The sequence below is a fragment of the Phyllobates terribilis genome, unplaced genomic scaffold, assembly GCF_046119375.1.
Source record: "Phyllobates terribilis strain yellow unplaced genomic scaffold, ASM4611937v1 Scaffold_2__4_contigs__length_985480577, whole genome shotgun sequence".
NCBI classification, from domain to species: Eukaryota; Metazoa; Chordata; class Amphibia; order Anura; family Dendrobatidae; genus Phyllobates; species Phyllobates terribilis.
In genome coordinates, this window is record NW_027362762.1 from 72,796,151 (window position 1) to 72,810,308 (window position 14,158).

General features: G+C 40.4%; 1 protein-coding gene across 1 annotated transcript in view; it reads left to right on the top strand.

Annotated features, from left to right (window-relative positions):
- DCUN1D5 (defective in cullin neddylation 1 domain containing 5) overlaps positions 1 to 13,914 on the top strand; it is a 36,815-nt gene extending 22,901 nt beyond the window's left edge. Inside the window, exons 4-9 of the mRNA XM_073662119.1 lie at positions 4,377 to 4,447; positions 5,067 to 5,158; positions 6,873 to 6,981; positions 7,770 to 7,874; positions 10,590 to 10,692; positions 11,892 to 13,914. Coding sequence (XP_073518220.1) covers positions 4,377 to 4,447; positions 5,067 to 5,158; positions 6,873 to 6,981; positions 7,770 to 7,874; positions 10,590 to 10,692; positions 11,892 to 11,950 — 539 coding nt within the window. The 3' untranslated portion in view covers positions 11,951 to 13,914. The remainder of the gene's footprint in view (positions 1 to 4,376; positions 4,448 to 5,066; positions 5,159 to 6,872; positions 6,982 to 7,769; positions 7,875 to 10,589; positions 10,693 to 11,891) is intronic.
- Positions 13,915 to 14,158: the final 244 nt, after the last annotated feature.

Genomic DNA, 14,158 nt, shown 5'->3' on the forward strand with positions numbered 1-14,158 from the left:
GAAGGTTTGCTGTGTCTGTCAGCGTAGTGTCCAGAGGCTGGAGGCGCTACCAGGAGACAGGCCAGTACACCAGGAGACGTGGAGGGGGCCGTAGGAGGGCAACAACCCAGCAGCAGGACCGCTACCTCCGCCTTTGTGCAAGGAGGAACAGGAGGAGCACTGCCAGAGCCCTGCAAAATGACCTCCAGCAGGCCACAAATGTGCATGTGTCTGCACAAATGGTTAGAAACCGACTCCATGAGGGTGGTATGAGGGCCCGACATCCACAGATGGGGGTTGTGCTCACAGCCCAACACTGTGTAGGACGCTTGGCATTTGCCACACAACACCAGGATTGGCAAAATCGCCACTGGCGTCCTGTGCTCTTCACAGATGAACGCAGGTTCACACTGAGCACATGTGACAGACGTGACAGAGTCTGGAGACGCCGTGGAGAGCGATCTGCTGCCTGCAACATCCTTCAGCATGACCAGTTTGGCAGTGGGTCAGTAATGGTGTAGGGTGGCATTTCTTTGGAGGGCCGCACAGCCCTCCATGTTCTCACCAGAGGTAGCCTGACTGCCATTAGGTACCGAGATGAGATCCTCAGACCACTTGTGAGACCATATGCTGGTGCGGTTGGCCCTGGGTTCCTCCTAATGCAGGACAATGCCAGACCTCATGTGGCTGGAGTGTGTCAGCAGTTCCTGCAAGATGAAGGCATTGAAGCTATGGACTGGCCCGCCCGTTCCCCAGACCTGAATCCGATTGAGCACATCTGGGACATCATGTCTCGCTCCATCCACCAACGTCACGTTGTACCACAGACTGTCCAGTAGTTGGCGGATGCTTTAGTCCAGGTCTGGGAGGAGATCCCACAGGAGACCATCCACAACCTCATCAGGAGCATGCCCGGGCGTTGTAGGGAGGTCATACAGGCACGTGGAGGCCACACACAATACTCAGCCTCATCAGGAGCATGCCCAGGCATTGTAGGGAGGTCATACAGGCACGTGGAGGCCACACACAATACTCAGCCTCATCAGGAGCATGCCCAGGCGTTATAGGGAGGTCAAACAGGCTCGTGGAGGCCACACACAATACTGAGCCTCATTTTGACTTGTTTTAAGGACATAACATAAAAGTTGGATCAGCCTGTAGTGTGTTTTTCCACTTTAATTTTGGGGGTGACTCCAAATCCAGGCCTCCATTGGTTAATAAATTTGATTTCCATTGATGATTTTTGTGTGATTTTGTTGTCAGCGCATTCAACTTTGTACAGAACAAAGTATTCAATGAGAATATTTCATTCATTCAGATCTAGGATGTGTTATTTGAGGTAGGTGTATGTATGTATGTATGTATGTATGTGTATATATATGCAGTACAGACCAAAAGTTTGGACACACATTCTCATTTAAAGATTTTTCTGTATTTTCATGACTATGAAAATTGTACATTCACACTGAAGGCATCAAAACTATGAATTAACACATGTGGAATTATATACTTAACCAAAAAGTGTGAAACAACTGAAAATATGTCTTATATTCTAGGTTCTTCAAAGTAGCCACCTTTTGCTTTGATGACTGCTTTGCACACTCTTGGCATTCTCTTGATGAGCTTCAAGAGGTAGTCACCGGAAATGGTCTTCCAACAATCTTGAAGGAGTTCCCAGAGATGCTTAGCACTTGTTGGCCCTTTTGCCTTCACTCTGCGGTCCAGCTCACCCCAAACCATCTCGATTGGGTTCAGGTCTGGTGACTGTGGAGGCCAGGTCATCTGGCGTAGCCCCCCATCACTCTCCTTCTTGGTCAAATAGCCCTTACACAGCCTGGAGGTGTGTTTGGGGTCATTGTCCTGTTGAAAAATAAATGGCACATAATGGCAAATAATTTAGGTCAAAGAAAATGGATTTTAACAGAGTATTGGAAATCTCAAAATGCTGAAACCATTAGAGCAGATTGGGTTGAAACATTTGGTACTCAAGCCCCAAAGAGACAAACCATTTACCGCATTCGTGACAAATTCAATGCCACTGGCTCAATCCTTAATGCTCCAAAAACTGCTCGACCCAAAACAGTCTGTACAGAAGATAATAAACAACTTGTTGCTGAAACATTTGTTCAGACTCCAAAAAAGTCCACAGAAGAGCCTCTATGGAATTGGGAATTTCACGAGCTTCTATCATGGGAATCCTGAAATCTATTGGGTGGAAAGCTTATCCTCCACATCTAATTCATGGTTTATTGGAGGATGATCCAGACAGGCGGCTGCAATTTACTGAGATTATGCTTAATGAAATTGAAGAAAATCCAGTAATTGTAGATAACATTATGTGGAGTGATGAAGCTTCTTTCAAATTCTCCGGCCATATTAACAGACATAATTGTATTTACTGGTATAATGAGGAGAACATGCATTTAACATTAGAGCAACAAGTAAATGAGCCTGGTGTCAATGTTTGGGGTGATATTTCAAGTTTTGGTGTTTTAGGACCAATATTTTTTGATGGGACAGTCACAGGAGATAAGTATCTCGAAATTCTAATGGATCAAGTTGTTCCCCAGTTACAGCAGCAGCCTAATTCACATGACCTTTATTTCCAACAAGATGCGGCCCCTCCACATTATTTAGGAGTGGTCCGCGAGTATCTTGATGAAACATTTCCTAATAAATGGTTTGGCTGAAGAGGCCCACTTGATTGGCCGGCACGCTCACCAGACTTGACCCCAATGGATTTTTTCTTTTGGGGAGTAGTCAAGGACAAAGTTTATAGTCGAAAACCAAAAAGTGTCAGTGATTTGAAAAATTACATAAGAGATTCATTTCAAGAAATTATTACCCAAAGAGACTTGTGCAAAAAAGTTTGTCGAAGCGAAAGAGGCGACTTCAAAGCTGTGCAAATTGTAATGGAAAACAGTTTGAGCACCTGCGGTGATAAAATTTAAGGGCTTTTGTATTATTGTTCAGAATAAAATGTAATTGTCAATGTTATGCTTGTGTTAGTAAATATAATTTTATATATAAATCAAAATAAATGTTATTATTTTCTGTCCACCTACTTTTGGACCACCCTGTGTATGTATATGTACAGTATATAATGTATATATTTCCTATTTCCAGTGCTAAATATTTCATACTTATACCCTTTTTTTTGTGTTCACTACCAATTCTCCTTAACCCTTTCACGACCTTGCAATTTTTTTGTTTATTCCTCCCCTTCTTCCAATAATTTTTTTTTTTTTTTTTTTTTGACAATATAGCCTTTATGATGGCGTTTGTTTGTTTTTTTGTGGGACGAGTTGTACTTTTGAATCGCATCGTTCATTTTCTCATCTGATGCACTGGAAAGCGGGAAAAAAATTCCAAGTGCATTGAAATTGCAAATAAAAGTGCAATTCCACAATTGTGTTTTTTGTTTTATTTACCTTGTTCGCTTTATGGTAAAGCTGACCAGGCAATATGATTCTCCAGGTCAGTACGCAGATACAAAACATGGATAGGTTTTTTTTTTTTTGTTTGTTTGTTTTTGTCTTTTATTTTTTATTATTTAAGTGGTGAAAAAAAAATAATTAGGAAATAAGTAAAGAAAAATAAATTTTGTTTGTGTTGTCATTTTTTCGAGACCCGTAACGTTTTCATTTTCGGGAAGTGTGGCTGGATGGGTTTTGCGGCTTGACTTGACGTTTTTACTGAAACCATTTTGATAGCATGCCTTTTATTGCAGTGTTGCGGCGGCCAAAAAAAGTAATTCTGGTGTTTTTGATTATTCCTCTCTTTACTTCGTTTACCGATATGATTTATTTTATATTTTGATAGATCGGACTTTTACGAACACAGCGATACCAAATATATGTAATTTTTTTTTTTAATTGTTTTATGTTTAATGGGGCAAATGTGGGGTGATTTTTAAACATTTGCGTTTATTTTTTATTTTTTTTTTTACTGTATTTAATAGTCCCCTTAGGGGACTTGAAGCTGCGATCATCTGATAGCAGTACATGTACAGAACAAGCGATGTATAGCTAAAATCACAATCTCCTATAAATACCAGCCACGGGCTTGCTTTCAAAGGAGGATCGTAATGATCAAAACGGGGGTCATCAGCAGACCCCCGGCTGTAATGGCAACCCATCGGCACCCTGCCATCACATCACGATTGCGCCGATACAAGTACGTCAAAGATCGTAAAGGGGTTAATGGTGGTTAATGTAACTTCATTGCAGATATCTGTACATCCTGATGGCTCTGACCCCCTTCTTGACTTCCATTACTTAATTTACCCTAGCTATACTTTTACAATTATTTTTTATTTTATTTTTAGATATAGATTTATTTTAGTTTTTTTTTTTTTTTTAATAAATTAAACCTTTTTTTTTTTCCCACATGGACAGGTCCAGATGAGATTGTTGGTCCAGAAGCTATGGAAAAATTCTGTGAAGACATTGGTGTTGAACCAGAGAATGTAAGTAGTGTAGTTTGTTCCCTAGAGTAGTTTGTACCCGTCCCAATGGAGAATTACACTTTCGGTAAGTAAAGATAATCTATTGAATAAAGTTGTTTTTTTTTTTTTTAATGAATCCATACCTTGCAGCTCAAGCTCTCTGCTTGCAATCATTTAATAGGAATCTTCATAGTTGGCTTACAAGGGATGGTAATCTGAGCTGAGTGCTGCTGGTCACACACACTCAATCACTCTCCACAGCCGGGTCTCTGGACAGTGATCAATAAAAAATCTTTCTACCTGATTGTCAGGAAAGTATCAGAGCCTCTGTAGTAGAATAGCGGAGAAGATTAAGTAGGGATTATACTGCCAGAGGGGGAAGGAGACTGATTCTGCTCAGATCCCATATCTAGCAGCACCAAGGGATACACAGGAAAACACACAAAAAATGTTATAAGGGTTTTTTTTTTTCACGTGAAAAAAATCTGTCGATTAATTTAAAACTGCTATATTTGACAGCTGTGTGGATGAAAATGTCACTGATTTTATTATATATATATCTATATATATATATATATATATCTATATATATATATATATATATATATCATTCTAATATTTTCTTTATTGTGTTTTCCAGATAATTATGTTAGTTCTGGCTTGGAAACTAGAAGCAGAAAGCATGGGCTTTTTCACAAAGGAGGAGTGGTTAAAAGGAATGACCTCATTGCAGTAAGTTCAGTGAATATTCAAACAATCCTTAAAGCGTCGGAGAGGAATCTGGCGACAAATTTGTCCCTAAACTTCCAAAACTGAATTTACTTATAACAGTGATTTTGAAAGGTGTTTTTTTTTTTTTTTGTTTTTGTATTAGGATTCTAGTTTTGGGTAAAATAAAACTCAATTCTTGTACTCATAAGTATTTGGGGATCCAATTCATCATTTGTCCAGAGTGTTGCTGCTAATGTATCAGGACAGCCTCTTTTCTGTACTGCTTTACCCTTCATTATTTTTCTCCATATCTACGGCCTATGATCTGCCCTCTTTGAGGACTTGGATGCTTTCCTTCCTCTCCACACACTGATCTACTCTGTACAGCCCTCCTCTCTCTGTTAAAGATAGCTTTGGCACCTTTTTTTGTTTCTCTTATGGATTTGTGACAGGACTTAAATTGAATTCAAGACATCCTTGGTTCACGGTCTGGGTATACGGACCACAACGCCCAGGTCTCCTAATCAAACTAAAATCTTCATATATTCCTATTAAGCTTTTGGTTCGGGTCAGACATGAAATACTGACTTCAGTCTTACACACGCTCTGCAGAGGTAAAATGGGTGGAAGTTTTTATTGAAGCTTCAAACTAGTTATCGCTTTCAAAGACTGGCGCGCGCTCTCCGAGCTCCCATTGGCTCTCTGCAATGCGATCACGGGCTGCTGATGGGAACCTTTACAGTTGAGAATCGTCTAAAGGCCCCTATAGCTGCCATATTGGTACTCCTGTGTAGCCATTCATAGGTTGGGCTTCATAGGAGACCATCATTTACACTATACAGTTCCTACAAAATATTTTTTTTTTCCCATACATAATTAATGAACAAACGCAGCAATAGGTGTAATAATATCTCCCTTTATTCATATAATATATGCAAGGCAATTAAAAATTAGGAGGAAGGAGCCTGATATAAGGCAAAAACATCCTGATATAAAAATGCAGTACAAAAGATGGCCACAAGGTGGCATAATAAGCTCAGTAAACCAAATTCTGATATAATGTTATATAGTTATAATGTCACAATCAAGCCAAAGCTTATAAACCTGCAAAATGGGGAAAACCATAACGACCACTCGTGATGATTTGAAAGAAGTAAATCCGCTTACACCGAAGGACCCTGGCACATGTTTCGACCCAGCTTCATCCGGGGGTCAATTACATATCATTTTACATATACTGTGTTATTATAGTATTGCAGTGTACGGGTCTCAAACTGGCAAGATGGACCTTTTTTTGTGTTTTTTAGGTTACACCACTAAAATATAACAAAACCCAAATAAGTTTGGTATCACGTAATCATACTGACCCGGGGAATCTTATTGCTAGGTTTTTTTTTATCCGTAAGAACAACAAAAACAATGATGGAATAGTGAGGTGTTGTTGCTTGTTTTTTTTATATTTTTTTCACCATTTCACCCCACTTGCAATTTCTTTAAGTACATTATATGGTAATGTGGAGTCATCCAAAACCTGCAACTTGTCCTGCGTGATACAATTATTACCTGATCTTGAAATGTTAACGTTTGTATTTCAGAGACAAATGAAAAATTTTAAAAAAAAATTCTATTTGTTATAAGTTGTCCCCAGCCTTTACAGGAAGGTATCCATAGGCGGGTGATGAGTTTGCCGAATGCCCGGCCTGATCATAACTTGCTTTTCGTGCTTGTCTTTAAGATGTGACTGCACAGAGAAGTTACAGGGGAAATTTGATTATCTACGCGCTCAACTGAACGATAACACTGCCTTTAAGAATATTTACAGATACGCTTTTGATTTTGCTAGGGTAAGTATCTAGGGTAAGATGCCTTCAGATGAAGCAGATTCTGGAGACGTTCTCTTCTTCCCTCACCTTACGTATTCTTCCATTTAGAAAAACCTTTGCCTGACTTTAATGGCATGAACAGGTCACATGTTTTGGCGCTCTATGCACAAAAATCGTGGCTTTTTTATCCCCTCTAGCCACTTTTCCACTTTAGTTGAAGGAGACGTGACCAATTCTGGTCCAAAAGATTTATTACAATTTACGCCATATATGTCTGTAAATCTCCGCCTGCTCCTAAAGCGTAGATTTCTGGAACATGACATCCACATTTATTGAGAGGCATGTGCATCTTATGTCGGTGTAATTGATTATATGGGATCCATATTCTGTGGTAGAACGTCTGATGACACTTAAAGGGGGTTGTCCAGACTTAGGGCTCAAGGCTGCAGTCTTGTGAATCCTCACAGCATGCTCTGTCAGGATTTTCCATTGCTATTTTGCGTACATGCGGTGACATGCCAACTAGACGTGCTCAATACAAGTGAATTGAATGAGGCCAAACACGTCTAGTCTGAATGTGTCTGGAAGCATGCTCCCAGCACTGGAGAATCCTGACTATGCTCGCTGTCAGGATTCACAAGTCTGCAGTCACATAGTGAGTTTCAAGCCTGGACAACCCCTTAAAGGAAAAATATTACAGTTAGAAATCTAATTGTTTGATTTTTTGGGGGGGGGGGTTTTTGTTACATTAATACTTACATTTTAAAACCAAACTTTTAATTTTCTAATAACTTTTTGCCATCCCGTAGGATAAGGACCAGCGGAGTCTGGATATGGATACAGCAAAATCAATGTTGGCACTTCTACTAGGCAGAACGTGGCCATTGTTTTCTGTATTCTTTCAGTATCTAGAGGTAAGGGAGAAGACTGCCCCCTACAGTTGCCCTGCAGGATCTGTAGGAGGGTATAATGCTTATTATAGTAGAATGTGTCTTTGTGTCTGTTTTCAACACATTCGAGAAACTTCTGAAAAGTGCAGCCAGATATAAATAATAGAAGTCTACAGGCTCTTTATACTCATTTGCTGCTTGTACTGCTTAAAGTGGTTGTCTAATCTTCTAGCTTGAGGAGCGCACCGCCACTTTGCCTCCCGGCAATCCTGAAGATTGACAGTTCGCTCCAGCGACATGGTTGCGCTGCCGGCCCAAACTACTCGCTCCCATGCAGAATCAGAGGGGGACAAGGGCTAGTCGGAGCCAGGCAACTGCAGAGCTGCGCTTACAAGCTGTCTAGCAAACTTTTCTTGCAAGCACTCTACTTGGCTACGAAACCGGCCACCTCTGATACACTGCAGTGGTGGTTGATAATCTTGGTGTAGAGTAGAACACAATAGAAAGTAAAATCTCTCTGTACTTGACAACGGAGAGGATATTTAACAAAAGGTAAATTGCAAAGTTGTGTGGTTTTAGAAGCTTTCAAGCTATTTTTTTTGGGGGGGGGGCAGATTTTTGCCTTGGACCCATCTGGAAAAAGAACCCAAAAAAAATTAAGGTATGCACAGTAATGTCAAAACCACTCACTGTGCACATATTCCTTCTTTTGTAACTTCTTTCGGTTACTTAATTGCTCTAGGAGCCCGTTCGTTCTTTTGCCGACTTCTGCTTAGAAGCGGTGATACCCTTCTAATGTCAGAAATATTAGTTATTGGTAAAAATTAAATTAAATCTTTTGAAAGAAAAAAAAGTTAATTCCTTTCCCTGTCATGTCTGTTTTAGTAAATACTTATGTTCTTCACAAAATGATAACCGCTTTTCTTATAATTCTGCATTGTGCTGTTCCTCTATTATTCCTCCTGGAAATACATAAATCTATATGGTGATTGGTAACTCGGAGGTGTGTCTGATTGGCCAGTGAGATACTCTGCAGGGACACGCCCCCGAGGAGCTACAGAGGGATGGACACAACACAGACGTACTGTGCCTACAAGTAGTATTCAACCCCCTGCAGATTTAGCTGGTTTGATAAGATGCAAATAAGTTAGAGACTGCAAACGAGAGTAGGTTTTATGAACAGAAGCATAAATCTTACAAACCAAAAAGTTATGTTGCTCAGTTGAATTTTATTACATTTTAAACATAAAAGTGTGGGTCAATTATTATTCAACCCCTATGTTTAATATTTTGTGGAATAACCCTTGTTTGCAATTACAGCTAATGATTGTCTTTTATAAGACCTGATCAGGCCGGCACAGGTCTGTGGAGTTATCTTGGCCCACTCCTCCATGCAGATCTTCTCCAAGTTATCTAGGTTCTTTGGGTGTCTCATGTGGACTTTATTCTTGAGCTCCTTCCACAAGTTTTCAATTGGGTTAAGGTCAGGAGACTGACTAGGCCACTCCAACACCTTGACTTTTTCCCTCTTGAGCCAGGCCTTGGTTTTCTTGGCTGTGTGCTTTGGGTCGTTGTCTTGTTGGAAGATGAAATTACGACCCATCTTAAGATCCTTGATGGAGGAGCGGAGGTTCTTGGCCAAAATCTCCAGGTAGGCCGTGCTATCCATCTTCCCATGGATGCGGACCAGATGGCCAGGCCCCTTGGCTGAGAAACAGCCCCACAGCATGATGCTGCCACCACCATGCTTGACTGTAGGGATGGTATTCTTGGGGTCGTATGCAGTGCCATCCAGTCTCCAAACGTCACGTGTGTGGTTGGCACCAAAGATCTCGATCTTGGTCTCATCAGACCATAGAACCTTGAACCAGTCTGTCTCAGAGTCCTCCAAGTGATCATGAGCAAACTGTAGACGAGCCTTGACATGACGCTTTGAAAGTAAAGGTACCTTACGGGCTCGTCTGGAACGGAGACCATTGCGGTGGAGTACGTTACTTATGGTATTGACTGAAACCAATGTCCCCACTGCCATGAGATCTTCCCGGAGCTCCTTCCTTGTTGTCCTTGGGTTAGCCTTGACTCTTCGGACAAGCCTGGCCTCGGCACGGGAGGACACTTTCAAAGGCTGTCCAGGCCGTGGAAGGCTAACAGTAGTTCCATAAGCCTTCCACTTACGGATGATGCTCCCAACAGTGGAGACAGGTAGGCCCAACTCCTTGGAAAGGGTTTTGTACCCCTTGCCAGCCTTGTGACCCTCCACAATCTTGTCTCTGATGGCCTTGGAATGCTCCTTTGTCTTTCCCATGTTGACCATGTCTGAGTGCTGTTCACAAGTTTGGGGAGGGTCTTAAATAGTCAGAAAAGGCTGGCAAAAGAGATCTTTAATCCACACATGTGAAGCTCATTATTCTTGGTGCCTGAACTACTTCTTAATACTTTAGGGGGACCAAACAGAATTCTTGTGGTTTGAGGGGTTGAATAATAAATGACACTCTGAATTAACTTTTAACGTTTTAAAAAAAAAAAAAAAAACAAAAAAAAAAAAAAACAATATTTGCTGCAGTGCATTTCCCACTTCCAGGCTGATCTACAGTACAAATGTCACAATGCCAAGTTAATTCCGCATGTGTCAACCAGCTAAATCTGCAGGGGGTTGAATACTGCTTGTAGGCACTGTATACGAAAAGGTGGTGACCTGTCTTTCTTATAAAGCAATGCTTCACGTTTTCTATTCCACAGCAATCAAAATACCGAGTTATGAACAAAGACCAGTGGTACAACGTCTTAGAGTTCAGCCGCACAGTTAGCGCCGATCTTAGTAACTACGATGAAGACGGTGCCTGTGAGTATTTATGGAATTTTACCTTATATTCGTATAATAATGATAAATTCATATTATTTTCCTTTATTTTTAAGATTTTTTTTTTTTTTTTGTTAAGTTGAGAATCTTTATAGACTCATTGCTCTGCTGATTCTGACTTACCGCTGTGTGGATCTTTTTGCATGCTCTGTCGGAATTTATTTCATGCTTATTATGTTAAATTTGTTAGTTGTGCCCCCATTCACCCTGTTAAAAAAAAAAAAAAAAAAAAATTGCGACACACATCCTTTTAATTATGTAAAAAAAAAAAAAGTCATATACTAGTTTAACATTTATTTATTCACTTTTACTTTTCTTTTTTTTTTTAATGCACCCTCTGGGGGCTGCCATTTTTGGTGATGTGTAAGTGTCAGTTACACACTGCAAATACAGCAGCCCATGGTCATAGGAGACTGCGGTCGGTGTCCAACTGCATCTCCAACAATGTGGCTGCCTCCCAACTGTGAACGGAGCACACGCCCTGGGCTGTCTAATTCTCGTGGAGCCAGGCGCCATTTTATTGTAGCCCAGAGCCGTGCTTTCCCTCTGTCACCGCTCAGTGTTCTGCTGTAAGCAGTGAGTGAGTAGAGGTGAGCGCAGGTCGTCGGCCTGACACTGTTCTGCTAATACCAGACTACCAGTTCTGACCGCTGGAAGACGTCACTGAGTGATGAGAGCAGTGCTTTAGCAGTGACTTCTTACAGTGGTGAGAACAGCCTGTTAGCCTGGTATATAGTAGTACAGTGTCAGACTGCCGACCTGTACTCACCGCCGCTATCACAACAGTGTTCAGAGCACAGCAGAGAAATCAGGTGTTTGTGTTTACAGGGACATCTGAACGAGGCTGTAAAGCATTCCGTTAATGGCTTCACTCACTTTTTAAAAAGTTGCAAAAACTTCATAACATTTTAGCTTTCTGACTGACCTCTGGATGAACTTGTGGTGATTCAAAATTTTTTTAGTCTTTAGCGTCCATTTTATGAAACTTGTTGATGGTGGTGTATGAGGTATTGTTTTTGGAGGGGTTGGCAAGCTGGTGTTTTGAATTGGTAACATTCTGGGGCACATGCGACATTTTGCCAACAAACAGCAATTCTGGCTTTTTTTTTCTTTTTTTTCGTGTTGTTGGTTTTGTATTCCTTTTATGTACCCATCTCTCTCTCTTTCTTCGCTCTACGCAGGGCCTGTTCTCCTCGATGAATTCGTTGAGTGGCATAAATTTCGCCAGATGACATTATAGCAAAATTTATTCTGGAGTTGAAAATAAGTGAACTTTTCCGATGCCCCAACACAAAGTGAAGAATACGCTCCTCTTTACTGAAGCCTTCTACGTTTTTGTTTTTTTTTTGTTTGTTTGTTTGTTTTTAATGGAACTGAAGTTTTCTTGTTACACTTGGAATTGGGAAGATCCTGCGCCGGTCTCATTGCTGAAGTTACTCTGTTTTAAAGTGCTGATAAAGTTTACACTTGTCTTAATCCAGATTAGAGTTTTACATGGTGCCTAACAGCTGGCAAAAGTTTTTTTTTTTTTTTTTTTCAGGTTACAACTGTTTAAGCCATGAAATTGACATCTTGTCGACACAATACCACTTACATACGCAAAACTACTTTTTTTTTTTTTTTTTTTTGTGCACCAGCGAGTGTCTTGGATTAAAAAAAAAACTACTACTCTGGGTTAGACCTCATATCTGTATTGTAACTTCTAAACCTCGCACAAGTAAAAAAAAAAAATTTAATATTTTTCTTTTTTTTGCAGACAGCATTTTATTTTGCAATGTTAATGCTATGACAAGGAGATCTCAGTACGTGGACACAGCACTTTTTTTTTTTTTTTTCCCCTGTCTTTAAATTGTGATATATCTTGGATGCTTGTTCCTTTCACAATAAGTGATAATGCCAAGGGTCCACGATCACACGATGAGATGACGGTTAATGTCCAATGTTTCAAAAAAAAAAAAGAAATAAAAGGCAGGGAAAAAATTATGTTTTCCTCCAAAATCTGCGCCACTTCTGTCTCTTGGCTTTTTTTTTTACTGTTGAAGATGAGAGAAATGTAGATGCACCACAGTGGCAGATATTGTTTCTGGAAAAAGTGTCATCCCTTTTTTTTTTTTTTCCCAATTCTAGGCCACCCCTTTAAAAGTGTGCAAACCTTCATATCGATAACTAATCCTTCTGGAACTCAATGTTCTAACCCTAAAGGGGTTGCGTTAGGAAGAATAAAGGGTCCCGCCGCACTCCTTATGCTGCTGTTATTCAGCCTTGTTTCTGGATGCATTGCTGAAATAAACTCATTAAAAGGAATTTCTCAGGACGATTTTGCTAGTGAAAACAGTGGCGTTGCTGAATAGGTCCTAATTCAACAATACAAATGAGACCCGTCTTGTAGAAATCCGTTATGCCAGCGCTGAGAAATCAAGCTTTTGAAGTCATATGCAAATTAGCCTGGAAGTGCATCAGTTGCATTGATGAACTGAGGGCACAGACACACCCCCAATGCACTTTCAGGCTACATTTATATTTGGCTTTTAATCTTGATTTCTCAGCGCTGGCACATCGGATTACTACAAGAGTGGTATCATTTTAATCGTCATCCTCTCACCTATACGCCTGTTTGATTAGTAGACGCGTCCTGACACCTTCCCTTTTAGACACCTTGGTGTATGTGATGCATTATATAGGTAATTAATTTTCATCACAGGAATGAATGAACCCCCATGGCACATATCTAAAGCAGTCCCATATAGTGTCTACATATCTTTCTACAATGGCGGTGCAGTTCACACCTTGTTTCGCCATAGGAAAAATGTCAGGAGTTCTGTGAATAGCAATTGTGTGTTACACAGAAGGATCCTTTATTCCTGAGCGTCTTCATTTCTCCCTGCGCTGAGATGTCTTCTCCTGTCCACGCTCCGCAGCTATAGCTCCACTTGTCGTTACCGCAGATTTTTCTAGTTTGCCAAAGTGTTCTTCATCCAGTGTCATTTATTTATTGTTCTTTTTCAGAAGTACATGATGAACCTGAGCAGTGACCCGTTCCCGGGCTTACATGTCCAGGAGGGGGGTTATGAAAAGGGAGATTAAATGATATATATCACTTGCTCTTAACTTTAGTTTTGTTTTGTTTTTCTTTTCTCTTTCGTCATATAAGTTATTTGTTAAATTTCCATGCAACATTAAAGGTTTTGTTCTTTGGAATCGTTACTAACTTGTTTTGTGTTTTTTTTTTTTTTGTTTGTTTGTTTTTTTGGGGGAGGGCGGGAGTGGAGCTGGAAATTGTTAATCTATTTCGCACATTGTGCTTACATTCACTCGTTTTAGAGTGCAGTGTTTTGACCTGTAGCCAATCTAATCACTATATGGATTCAAGCGGCAGCAGAAGAAGAGTGTGATGATTTTATAGGGGGGCAGTGACCTGTCCAGTAATGGAAAAGTTGTAGTCTGCAGC